The 12,620-nt window shown below is 35.9% G+C and overlaps 1 protein-coding gene across 2 annotated transcripts; it reads right to left on the reverse strand.

Moving 5' to 3' along the window:
* Window positions 1-68: 68 nt before the first annotated feature.
* Window positions 69-10,729, reverse strand: LOC106063497 (adenosine 5'-monophosphoramidase HINT1-like). Of its 2 annotated transcripts, none has more exons than XM_056017412.1 (3): window positions 10,443-10,729; window positions 5,541-5,645; window positions 69-1,618 (listed from the first exon to the last, which is right to left on the reverse strand). In XM_056017412.1, the coding sequence occupies exons 1-3, from the start codon at window positions 10,551-10,553 to the stop codon at window positions 1,454-1,456; spliced, it is 381 nt and encodes a 126-aa protein (XP_055873387.1). In that variant the 5' UTR covers window positions 10,554-10,729; the 3' UTR covers window positions 69-1,453. The 2 variants fall into 2 exon arrangements, with proteins under 2 accessions (XP_055873387.1, XP_055873388.1); XM_056017413.1 differs by having other exon boundaries at window positions 69-759; window positions 10,443-10,587.
* Between the last annotated feature and the right edge of the window lie 1,891 nt (window positions 10,730-12,620).

Raw genomic sequence — 12,620 nt, forward strand, 5'->3', positions numbered from 1 at the left:
ATTATTCAAAATTATTAATATTATAAGCACAAAAATAACTGGACAAAGAAATGAATACAACAATCCCAGCAGTTTGGATCAATACTTTATTGATAAAGTAAATCAAAAGAAAGATTCAGACAGTCAAATCAGAATTGAGTATAAGCCTTTTACCTTTTTAAAAAATAATAATACATCTTTACACTTCCATTATTCTGGTAAAGAATTTTTAAACAAAATTTGAAAGTTGGCTGTCTTATACACCATTTCCTTCCATAAATCTTCTCCTACTAATAATATATTCAACAACTATCTAAATGTTTGACAATAAACTTAATTTCAACAAGTTCAAAAAAATATTATGCAATAGGCAACAGATGTTTTTTTCTTAGTTTACCTTTAATTACAGGTACAGATTTACATAAATAAAAGGAAATTATAATCTTTTCTTGAACACACAAAACAGTTCCTAATTGAAACTAGTCAAAATAAAGGAACACAAATCTTTTAATTTTTTTGCTTTGAACAATCCAAATGAAAATAAAACTTAAATCTGAATAAATTTCAAGCAAGGCAGAAACTTATAATTTGAAATTGAATTAGTTCCTAACTTGATTAACCTGGGGGCCAGCCCAACTGTCGTCCACCCAGAACATGAATATGGATGTGATAGACCGACTGACCACCATGGGCACCGTCATTGATGATGATCCGATAACCTCTCTCCAGATTTCTCTGCTTAGCCACTTGTTTAGCCACAATGAGAAGGTGACCCAACAACTGGAGATACACAGGTCAATAGACATTTCATAATAGCTAGCAAAGACATCATTCAATGAACTACAAACACGAAAGAATAAGTTGATAGTTTCAAACAAGACAAAGACATGCAAAAAACCATAATAATAATAACAGGCAGAAATTTAAACATTAAAGAAATTACTCACAATCCTGTAAAACAAAAGACTTATAATCAAAGATAATGATACTAAAATATTTGTATTTGACAAGAAATTATTAAAATGGTATAGATATGTAATTCTTATCATAATTTATCACTGATAAAGGATTACATTTTTTTTAATGTATTGAAAAATCATTATTTCTTCTAATAAAAAAATTGTCATGTCTTTAATTATACGTTTGTAAAACTATGCCATTAGAGAACATTTATCAGTAATTTAATGAAATAAAAATTTGAATTTACTTAGTGTTATCAATAAATTATCAAGTTTCAAGACAATACAATGTGTGTTGCTTATAGTTTTCAAATAAATTTCTGAAGATTTTTTTTTTCATTAGTGCTATGATGAAGTTTTACAGCCACTGAAACAATGTAGTTACTAATGAAGCAATAGTGTGTTAAATTCTGATTGAAATATTACATTGAAACATTTTATGATCTATTACATTCTACGTTCTATAAGTGTCAATTAAGGAAAACAAAACGTGCTGACATGGAAGTTCAATTGTATTAGCCTGGGGGCCACTCCATCTGCCTACCACCAGTCACATGAACATGAATATGCATAACAGCCTGGCCACCGTCTGGACCATCATTGATGACCACTCTATAGCCTTGGACCAAACCTTTATCTTTGGCTACTTTCCTGGCCACCACAAGAAGGTGACCTAACAACTGTAACAGTTCAAGTGCACCAAATAAGTTAATCATAATTACAGTGAGTGGTGAGGGGGCATGCTCATCAAAAAGATTAAAATATGATGACAAAACAGGAAGTATCAAATTAAGAGTATGAAAATTGTGTTAGTAGAATAAATTAGTTTTTTTTTTTTCTTTTAACTAAGCATTTTACTAGTAGTTTTATACACAACTGCAATCAAACATATTTTCTTAAATAAATGTTACTATTTATGTTAGTACAATCTTGTTGCTTTCTCAGAAAAAGAACATGGGGGAATTCCCAGAAATTCAATTTAAAAACATTTCTAAGAAAACCTGACAGGCAACATCACACTCATAATACTTAAATATTTACTATTAACTCTATTAATCAATAAATAGCTCAAGGAATTGATTTATTGATTTAACAAAGCCATGCCCTTTTTAAAATTTTTTTTTAAGAAATTGTGCCAAGATAGCCAGATGTTGAAATTAAAACTGAAGCTTCATTCATTCTAAACCTACAATTAAAAGTGTAAATAGTTTTCAAACTTCTACTAGCTATTAGTAAATGATAAAATAGATGTTGTATAGGTATATTGCTGAGATGTACAAGAATGCTAGAATCTGATAATTGCTCAAATCATGACTTTAGATAGCTAACCTAAGAACCTAGTGTTTAAATTGGAATGCAGCAAGATGAAGCACGTTAGAATATACACACAAAGTATGCTGGTGGTATTTAAGTGTTGATTATGGTGATGGTTAGGACTGACAAAATTGATTTGATCAAAGTGATGACCAGATGATGTGCAAGGTTGATCATGTTTTACTGCAGGGTTGATCACATTTTAGTGTATAAAATCAAGAAAATTGATCTTTCCAGAAAACACAGTAAGGTGATAACAATAAATATAACAAATTGTTACGAAGTAAAGTCTACAGAAAAAATTTAAAGTTTATAGAATCATAAATGATCAAGGGCATGGGGACCTTGGTGATATGTCCATAACATTTTAGTTTGCATTTTTTGACATTGGTCAGAAGGTCATATTTAGTACACATTGTAACATATTGCCAAAAGGACCTTGTGATATGGCTAAAAAATGTTTTTGCCAGTGTTCAGCAGGTCATTGTAGGGCCCTATTGCCAGTGTTCAGCAGGTCATTGTAGGGCCCTATTGCCAGTGCAATGAGAAGACAACAATAAAGAATGGTCAGGCATGTCATTGAAAGAGATTCTATTCACTGCAAAAGACAAAGAGGAATGAATAAAGACGGTTGACCTGATTATGTTTGGTGCCACAACGATTTAAAAGACTTAACTCTTTCTCTCCGTAATTATTTACCACATTCTAATGAAATCAACGTTTGTATCGTCTGTCAGGAGAGAAAGAGTTAAGAGATAGATGAAAGTTAAATGCATATACAGTAAAAAAAAATAATAATAATCATATGGTTTTGTACATAAATCTTGCACTTATTAGTAGTTAAACAGCCCCAAAGACACGAAAAAATGATCTTTGTTGAATGTTGCTTACACACAGAGTAAAGAGTAGTTACTTTCACATTATAAATGCACTTAAAGGTTAACGTCTGTGTGACAAGTAAAAAACTCGCTGTCAGAGTCACTCAAATTTATCACAGCATTAATTATTATTTCTCATTATTTATTTATTTTATTTTAATTATTTCCCCATCCTACCCCCAAATTCTTCACCCGCACCACCCTTTCCGCTCCAGGCTAGACTTAGTTGACCACATTGGAGATAGCTAGGCCACGTCTTTCGAGTTATCTTCCCTTAACCGGGGCAAAGATACGCACAGACTTTGATCTTATCGGCAGGATGTCTGACGGCCGCAGTGGACACCACCTTGTGTGGGATGCAAGTCACTCCCCCCCCCTTTTCTCCTATGCCTCTCTTTGATCTAGGAGACCACGAGGACAAACACGCCCATTGACCTCCCAATGTGCGAATCCCACCTCTTGTCGGACTTCACCCACGTGTAAGATAATTCTAAGCCTAGGACGTTTCCGGTTTCCACCCACATTCTCCAGGCCTGTATATAAGGTAAATTAAATCAGGCCAGACTCTCTCTCCTTTCGCATTCAAGCTGAGCTATCGAGTCTGGACTATATCATTTATTCTCACTCCTAGAGGAATACCTGGTGCCTCCCTCAGGTGTCTGCCTATCACCTATTGCCTATCTATGCGCTAAGTGCTATTCAGCACTGCACCAGCCCACTGACCTGCCTATTTATTGGATCAACGATCTATTTACCTGCCTATTTATTTGCTATCGAGAATCACCTATTTATGTGCTTAGTGCTATTCAGCACTGCACTTGCCTACTGAGATCTACTCAACTCTACCACTTGGCGCTATCGGCATTGCCCGCCTATTCGACAGCCCACCTGTCAAGCTATTAGGTGCGACGTCCCTATAGATTCAGATCTGTGTGAGACGTCATAGCTACGCCAACCCTCTGCAACTCACTGGACATATCCTGTCAACTGTGCTGCCCACGGCAGATCCGCTCTGCCCGCAGTAACCTTGTGCCCACGGTAGCCAGCCACCCGCCCTACTGTGCCCACTACAGATATTAGATTTTGGGGATTGAGACTCCACAAGAACTATATCACCGGCGGCCCTCTATCCGCTAGAGCGCCACCTCCAGCTGCAGAACCTCAAGCCAGGACACAGCCAGCTGCGACATCAACAGGAATACCAGCTAAGTCAGAGGACAAAGTGACATACTCTCTTATTAGGTGCAAGAGTGATGATTAAATCTAGTATTATTCAGAGATAGATGCAAACCCTCCCCCTTTTTATTCTTATATATATATTTATGTAAATAAATATTCTTTTATTTTAACTTTTCTTTCATTGCTTGTCTCGTTGCGTGCCTGCTCCCGATTCATATGCTGATAGGTTGGTGTGTGATAGCTTTAAAAATAATCATCCCCTAGACATTAAACGTGCCAAACACACGTCACATTTTCACCACCTGTCACATTTTTGTGATGTCTCTGAGTTTAATTCATTACAATAGCTAGACTTTCAAGACACAGAAAGGACAAGAGACAAGACTCTTTAACTTTGCATTATAAGAAAGATTAGACTGCTAACCAGAAATGAAAAAGATTATTTTCCTACCTTTTGTCTTATATATATAACACACCAGCCATGAAGAAATAAACAAAATGAAAATAAGGCAAAGTATGACAAAAGAAACTGCTTTATAGTAGTTAGCTTCTCTCTCTTACAAGGAATAAGATTCATGGATTTGAAAGCTGCTGAATGAGACTAAAAGCACAGTACAAGTACTTTATTTCATGATTTTCTGACTCAATCTAGAAGTTACCAATAATGACAGTACAGGCCAGCCCTTGATCCTTTTCTTGACTATTCTTAAATCCATTATTCCAATGCTTTTTTTTTATATTGGCTGCAATAAAGCTTAGGTAATTAAACTTTAGGGCACTTCTGAATTCACCCAGCTCTAATGGGTACCTGACATTAGTTGGTGAAAAGTAAAGGTGGTTGGTCACTGTGCTTCATTAACCATGGGTTACAGAAACAGATGACCTTATCATCTGTCCTGTACAAGCATGGTCTGAAAGTGAAACTTTATTTTTAATTAAACTTTACATAAAAAAAACACTTCTGAAATGATACCCACTATGTAGGTAATTAAATGTAAACAATTCTGATATGTTACTGTCATGTATCAATTTAAATAAACCTAGTCTAGGGCAAAATAAACTTCGGATTGAAGTCACGCGTCGGAAAAACCCATGACCTGGAGAAACCCATGATGTCACACATCCGGTGACAGCGTAACATTTGGCGGGGTATGATTGGATTGGTTAAAGCAAGCGTCAGGGGAGGAGTGAAGAAAACGATTAGGTAGAGAAAGTTATTTCCTTTATTTACCTGTTCATCTGCATCCTCGGCATCAGATAGCTTCACTATGGGCTTTTTAGGTACAACAAGAAAATGAACAGGTGCTTGAGGAGCTATGTCATTGAAGGCAACACACTGTCAAGAAAAAAAAATTTAATTTTAGAGAATTTTAAAGTAGGGTCAAAGTTCAAAATGTAATATATCCCCCCAACAAATCTTGGGAAGATGGTGAAGAGGGTTCAAACTCAGGACAAACAGGTTGAATACTAACTGAAATGCACCATATGACTTCGATCTTGTTGAATGGATAGATCAAAATAACACTTAATTAAGTCAAGAAAAGCAAAGATGGTTTTCCATTGGCCACAAAAATAAGTGAACTGTTTACTTGTATATCTTGCTCTTTATATCTAGTGTCCATCCATAGTAACCAAGTGAAGCCCTGCATCAAATTGTCAAACTTTTATTTGTACACAATATCTTAAATTTCATGACGATTAAACTTTACACAATTAGAACTTCCATATACTTTAGACTGACTCTTGTCTAAAAATTCGACAAAATAGAAAACACCAAACTGTGGAAGATGAGTGGATAGAAAAATATAGAGGTGCAGATCTTAGAGAGAAAGTGGAGATGGATTGGTCACACCCTTAGAAAAGATACCAACCACAGAGCTAGACAGGCCTTAGACTGGAACCCCCAGGGCACAAGACGTAGAGGAAGACCAAAAAGGACGTGACGATGCAGTGTACTTGATAAAGTTGAGAGGACAGAAAAGAGATGGGAAGCCATTAAAAAACAAGCAAAGAGACCGTGGAGAGTGGCATGTTTTTTCTGAAGTCTGTTCCACGAGGTACGCAAAGGAAAGATGATGATGATGAAAAAGTCGACTTATATATCTAGCTATTCTACATCAGATTATAGTATTAAAATTATAGATGTGTAGATATCCTAGGGGACAACAGCAAGCCAAAAGGCAACAACAGCAAGCCAAAAGGCAACGACAGCAAGCCAAAAGGCAACAACAGCAAGCCAAAAGGCAATCTTTTTTTGGGGAGGTTAAAAGGAGGACAGTGAAACCCTCCATAAACACTATAAAGATCAACTCAGCAACCGTTGGCATAGAGGAAATTACCTGGCAGCAGAAAGCATCTGAATGAGACAGTTTGGAGAGCATTCACAAAGACCAGGGAACGCACATTTGAAGCCTAAATAAATACCCTAGTAGAAGACATAAAAGAAAATTTAAATATAGATGTGGAAAACTATGGAGGTTGCAACTGGGTTTGCATAGTCATGAAACACTGCACCCATCTTTTATCTTTGGACTCAAAGACACTGCAATTATAGTTCATCCATCAAATTCAATGACTACAACTTCTGCCATCCAGGGTGCTTGTAGGGCTTGGCTCTGCATTTTAGTGCCTCTGCATGTGGTTGGTGAGGTCTATCTGAGATTGAGAAAATCTATATATATAATTCTCTTCGTCGCTCAAGATTTTGGACAAGAAGAAGAAGTAAAGGAAAGATCACTCTCTTATTTCTGCGGACAGTCACCCCACAAAAAAAAAGGGGGGGGGGGGGGGGGGGGGGAGAACAAGTATTGACAAAAAAGCAGGGCTTGGACAGTTGTAACCAAGAAAGATCACTTTTTTTTCTTTCTACCTCACGTAAAAAAGAGGGGGGGGGGGGGGAGAGAACAAGTAATCTACTCTGTAGTAACTATTGAGGCGACAGAGAGCTCAGGAAAAAAAGAGGAGGGGGGGGGGGGGGGAGAACAAGTATTTTTTCACCATTCACTACAGATGGCTGCCTGGTCGTGCGGTTTGCGCGCTGGACTGTCATTTGGATTCATCAAACCCTGCCCGCTTCCATCCCCCTTCATCCTGCGGGAGGTTGGGACTAGGAAGTAAACTATCTTCAACTCTGAATGAACATCCGAAACATGTAAAACATTTTACAAAAAAACATTTTACATATTATATATTGTAGATGGAGCCATTATGGATTACCGTGACTAGTGAAGGATGATTTTTTATATATTTTTTTTTAACTGAACACAATTGCTAGCCAAAAGAAGGAATTCCTCAATAGTATGAAGAGTCAAAAGCATCTTTCAAGGTACAGTGGAATGAGCATGAAGAAGAAAAGCTGGCTGGACAATGTGAAAGAATGAACCAGCCTCTTTTTTTGATATCCTGCTAAGAAAAGCTGCTGACCAGAAAAGTTGAGGGATTTGGATATAAACCAACTGTCACAGTACTCTTATGAAGAAAGTCAAGGCTGAGTCAAGGGATAGATAAGACAAGATCAAAACTAATTTTACAATTATAATAATAGTCTAGCCTATTAAAATTAATCCAAGTCCAAGTAGATCCAGAGTCCATTAACTATAGGCCTAAAGTGAAAGATCAACATAGATATATATCTAGTATCTTGAAGATATCTATCTATATATATTAATATTATAATTTATTATATAGTTCTAGAGTAAAGTGCGAAGTTCGAGCGCATTAAGCCCGCTGGCAGCAATTTTCAAGTTTGGATTTTTATAGCACCGTAACGGTCTGACCTATGAAAAAACTGATGGTATCTCTGAATTCCTCGTCCTTTTTTTCTATAAAAATAGATTGGATTTAATGTATCACTAGGCTTAGTTAAAATTAAATACGAAGTCAAAGAGGTGTAGGGTAAGTATCGCCAAGCGTACTTTTCCTCGAGTGGATTTTTCCCCAGTTAGTAAGCTCGATCGGGTTGATGGAAGGATCGAACAGATCAAAGAAAATATATCTAAAAACATGTTTTAATATTTAATTTTCACAATAAAGTCATTTTCTTTTTACTCCAGCGCAAGAACACCATCCATTGCACAATTTCCCACCCTCCACAACTTCAAATATTCTCTTTAAGCTGATGAGCAATCAGACTTAAAAATAGCCTTAAGCCCATTACCCATTTCCTTCACTACCGGGTAGTAAAAAAGAATAATTCCACACCTCCTGAGTTTGACCTCACCATGAACTTAGCCTTTACAAGGAAAAGGAAATAGTATGTGTCGGAAGTAAAGAAAAAAGGTGCATGCGCAGTAGCAATATAGTAGTAAACATTCAAATAAAAAAGTTTTAGCAATAAAAAGTGAACTGTTCGAACCTCTTGACAAATCGGGGCTGCTCGAACTTCGCACTTTACTCTATATAGCTTCCTTCAGTCATACTAAATACTTATAACTTATAGATTAGATCTAGATATCTACTATAGTAGTTTATTTATTTCAGACATTACATGAATTCGGACATTCGCTATTTTTGTGGTCGTTAAATAATTATTTTAATATTTAATTATAAAACTAGCGCGCTGTATAATGTGCTTGTCCATTTTCCAATGATTCTGACCCAATTTCCTTCCATTTAGCTGTCTTTTTATGTAAGAAAAACGAATTTCAAATGTGTAAGTCAGGTTGTTGTTTTTTCCTATGTTACCCGGATTACTTTACCTCTTCCTAGGGTTAAGACTATATTTTTTGATAGGCTAAGTCTATACTAATGAGCCCGGCAATATTTATTCTGTTTTTGGAGCTAATTTATTTGATTTATAAGCCAAGTTGTCTGATTCCATACAAATAAAAAATTAATAGGGTGTCCGAATTAAATTACGATTTTCTTACCAAAATTTATTTCGGACAGCCAGTTTTGGACATCAATAAAAAATGATCTTGTATTATATTTGTTCGTTTTTAGTGTTGTTGTTTTTTAATAGAGAATAAATGGGTAAATGTTTGGAGTGAGCTTGGTACATTGAATGAAGTTAAATGCTTAGATCTAGACCTACTAGATAAATCTAGATTTATATATAGAGGATTCAGTTAGGCAAGAATGGCTATCCTAACATATACTATACTACAAAAGATCATCTGACATCTGTATTAGAAATTTATTAAATTAATAAACAAAAATACAAACATTCAACACACATCTAATCATGCAAACAATTCAAACATAAAATAAGTCTAAAAGTCGGTATAGAAGTCACTATCCCAGTGACCTAATTTTGGTAGAATAAGTGTGTTCATATTTTTTCTTTTTGTGTTCGTATTTATGCATAATTTCAAAACATCTTATGATTTAATGTGAGGGGTTATGCCTGGGGATCTTAAAATTTAGTTAATGTTAGTAAAGAATTAATATCTGAGTTTATTGAGGCCTAAATATAGAGACTGTCCGAAATAAATAATGGTGTCCGGAATCAAATAATGTGGGTCAAATTTGTCCGAATTAAATGAAAACACATGGCCTCTTTGACCTTAAATATAATAACAAATATAGGTTAGGGGTACAAATATAAGTAGTCATCCTTATTCTCCTTTAACTAAAGAAGATTTTGATACTTCAATTTCTTTTCTATGTCGAACCATTGTCAAATAATGCGCTGTCAAAGTCAAACTTTCAAATTTGGGCCTATAGCCATAGGTGTCCGAATAGAATAAACTACTCTAGATCTAGACCTCTGCTAGACGACTAGAGTAAGAGACTAGCATTACTCACTGCTCAGTACTAGCCCTAGGCTAGTAGTACAGTAGTAGTGAGTAGTGACTAAGTCTAAGTGACTACAGACTAGCACTAATAATACTAATAGTAACTAATACCCTAGCCCTAGCCGCCCTAGGCATAGCCATAGGCCTCATACTACTCATACATAGATCTAGATCTAGTACTCATTTAGTAGTTAGTAGTCATAGAGCTAGGCTCTACTAAGACCTACTACTACTAACTAGTTACTAGTAGATCTACATCATCTAGATCTAGTAGTAGTTACTAGTTAGACTTAGTAGTTACTACTACTAGTACTACTACTACTAGTAGTACTACTAGATCTAGTAGATCTATAACGTGACTATTGATATTAATTATTATTGTGTAAAAAGAAAAGAACCTGATCATCTTCATACAAAAAATCAGTTTTAATTTCACCCCGAATAATTTTTCCAAATATTGTGTCGCCACCGGGCTTAGCAGACTGTGCCAGTTCAACCTCAGACGCCATTTTCACGCAGAATAAAAAAACAAAAAGATTCGCAGCTCACAAGACAAATCAGTCACAAATCCTTAGGAACGGTCGGTGTTTTTACTGACAACAGTTTCCGGGAAAATCTAAAACACTTCAAAATTTGAAACGCATTCAAATATCTTTAAATTTCTCTCTAAACTAAACTAGCCGAATATGGCCTTCGGGCCTGGTTTACCCGATTTGTAAAAAAAATTTCGCTCTTTAATGTAGATCTAGATCTAGTTAAATTTATAAGGTATTTTCTTATATTTTATATTTTTATTCCCCTCCCCAACGTTTGGGGAAAAGGGGGGGGGGGGGGGAGGAACATACACTAATAAGGTCTCTGCCATGATCTAAGGAACAATTATGCCAAGTTTTATCAAGACTAGTCAAATGGTTTTGATTTCTATGCAGGACATACATATTTTTTTTGTATGAAAATAATCAGGTGCTTTTGTCATTTTTTTACCCAAAAATATTAAATTGTAACAAGACAATTGTTTAAATGAGTAGACATACGGTCATTGGCGTAGCGGGGGTGCATTGAGGGGTTCAAAGCCCCCTCCAAATGAAATCCTCCCGGCGCAGGGGATGTGGACTTTTATGACTGATTTTTTAAATTTTATTTTGTTTATTTGAGATGAGATTTTATGTTAAACCATCACTTGCCCCAGCACAGCCAATAAGAGGGGTTTGAGTTTAAAATCTCCCTAAATGTGGTCTTAAGGTTAAAAACCCCTCTTCTATAAAAAAAATAATAATAATAATGCAAACGACAGTCACCTAATTCCATGAGCGTAGCAAAGGGGATTTGGATTTTAAAACCCGTTCCAAATGTTGTTTTTTTTTACTACAAAACCTCCTTATGTAATTTAAGAATAGACCTACATTTAAGCATATAGGCCTACAACAGTTTCCGAAAGGTAGCCAAGAGGGATTTTGTGTGTAAAACCCCCTCCAGCGGGGTTTGAAACTAAAAAACATGTCTTCAAAATAAAATTAAAGCAAACTAAACACACAAACTATATATATGAGTGTAGACTAGGGGGATTTTGACTTTAACCCCCCCCCCCCCCCAGGGCTCTAAGTTTAAAACACACTCCAGGTGGTTTTGAGTTTACTCCACATACACACACAGGTCAATGGCGGGGCCCTCGGCCCTATGCGAAATGGGTTGCACGGGACCCAGACAGAGTAGGATATATAATAATTTAAGGATAATAATTAAGTGAAAAGTACGATTTTGTATTAGAAAATAAACTCCTCTTCGCATTAGGCCATCGGGAAGCGTCTTCCAATCCAAAGACTGATATGTTCTGTTAGTCAGGAGCGGACTGGCTATATATATAGGTAAGTGCCTAACTGCCCACATCAAATGCCAGTATACAAGACCAGTAAACGTGATTGGCCTCATTTTACCTTTTACAAAAGATGTTTACATATACCTACTTTACTGTGTGATAAAAGTCGTAGCCTATATACTGAATTAATGTTTTGTAAATTAAACCAAACATCAGAATGTAGATCGTAATTTTCAAAGTTCGTAGTTAGCCTCCATTCAGGTATTTCTCTCATCATTTAAATACATAGGCCTATATGATAAATGCACTTTTGCCTATAATAAAGTTTTCCACAATAACTTCTTGTTAAAATTCAATCTATGGACTTCACTTTGAAATTGTTTAAAAATGAATGACCCAAAATAAAAAAGTTGAAAAACCAAATGTAATGCAATCGTTACGTACTAAAGGTTTTTCCCCCTTATAAAATTAACAAAATAAAGAAGCAGTTTAGTGATGCTTAGTTTTTGGCAGCGTTCACGGGTGCATCGAGCCAACAATAAAGTGTGAAATTGATTCCCTTGATAATAAACAAATAAGGAAAAGCTCCAGATGACTACGCCGGATATTAGGAATTAGGTGGCCAGAAAACATAACTACTATCGATTTGTTGGAGAGAACTAGACAAAAGCCCATAGCCCAAGACATCACAAAACGAAAATGGAGCTGGATAGGACACACCCTGCGAAAACCAGCTACCAATGTTGCAAGGCGGGCACTT

This window comes from Biomphalaria glabrata, chromosome 18 (genome assembly GCF_947242115.1).
Source record: "Biomphalaria glabrata chromosome 18, xgBioGlab47.1, whole genome shotgun sequence".
NCBI lineage: Eukaryota > Metazoa > Mollusca > Gastropoda > Planorbidae > Biomphalaria > Biomphalaria glabrata.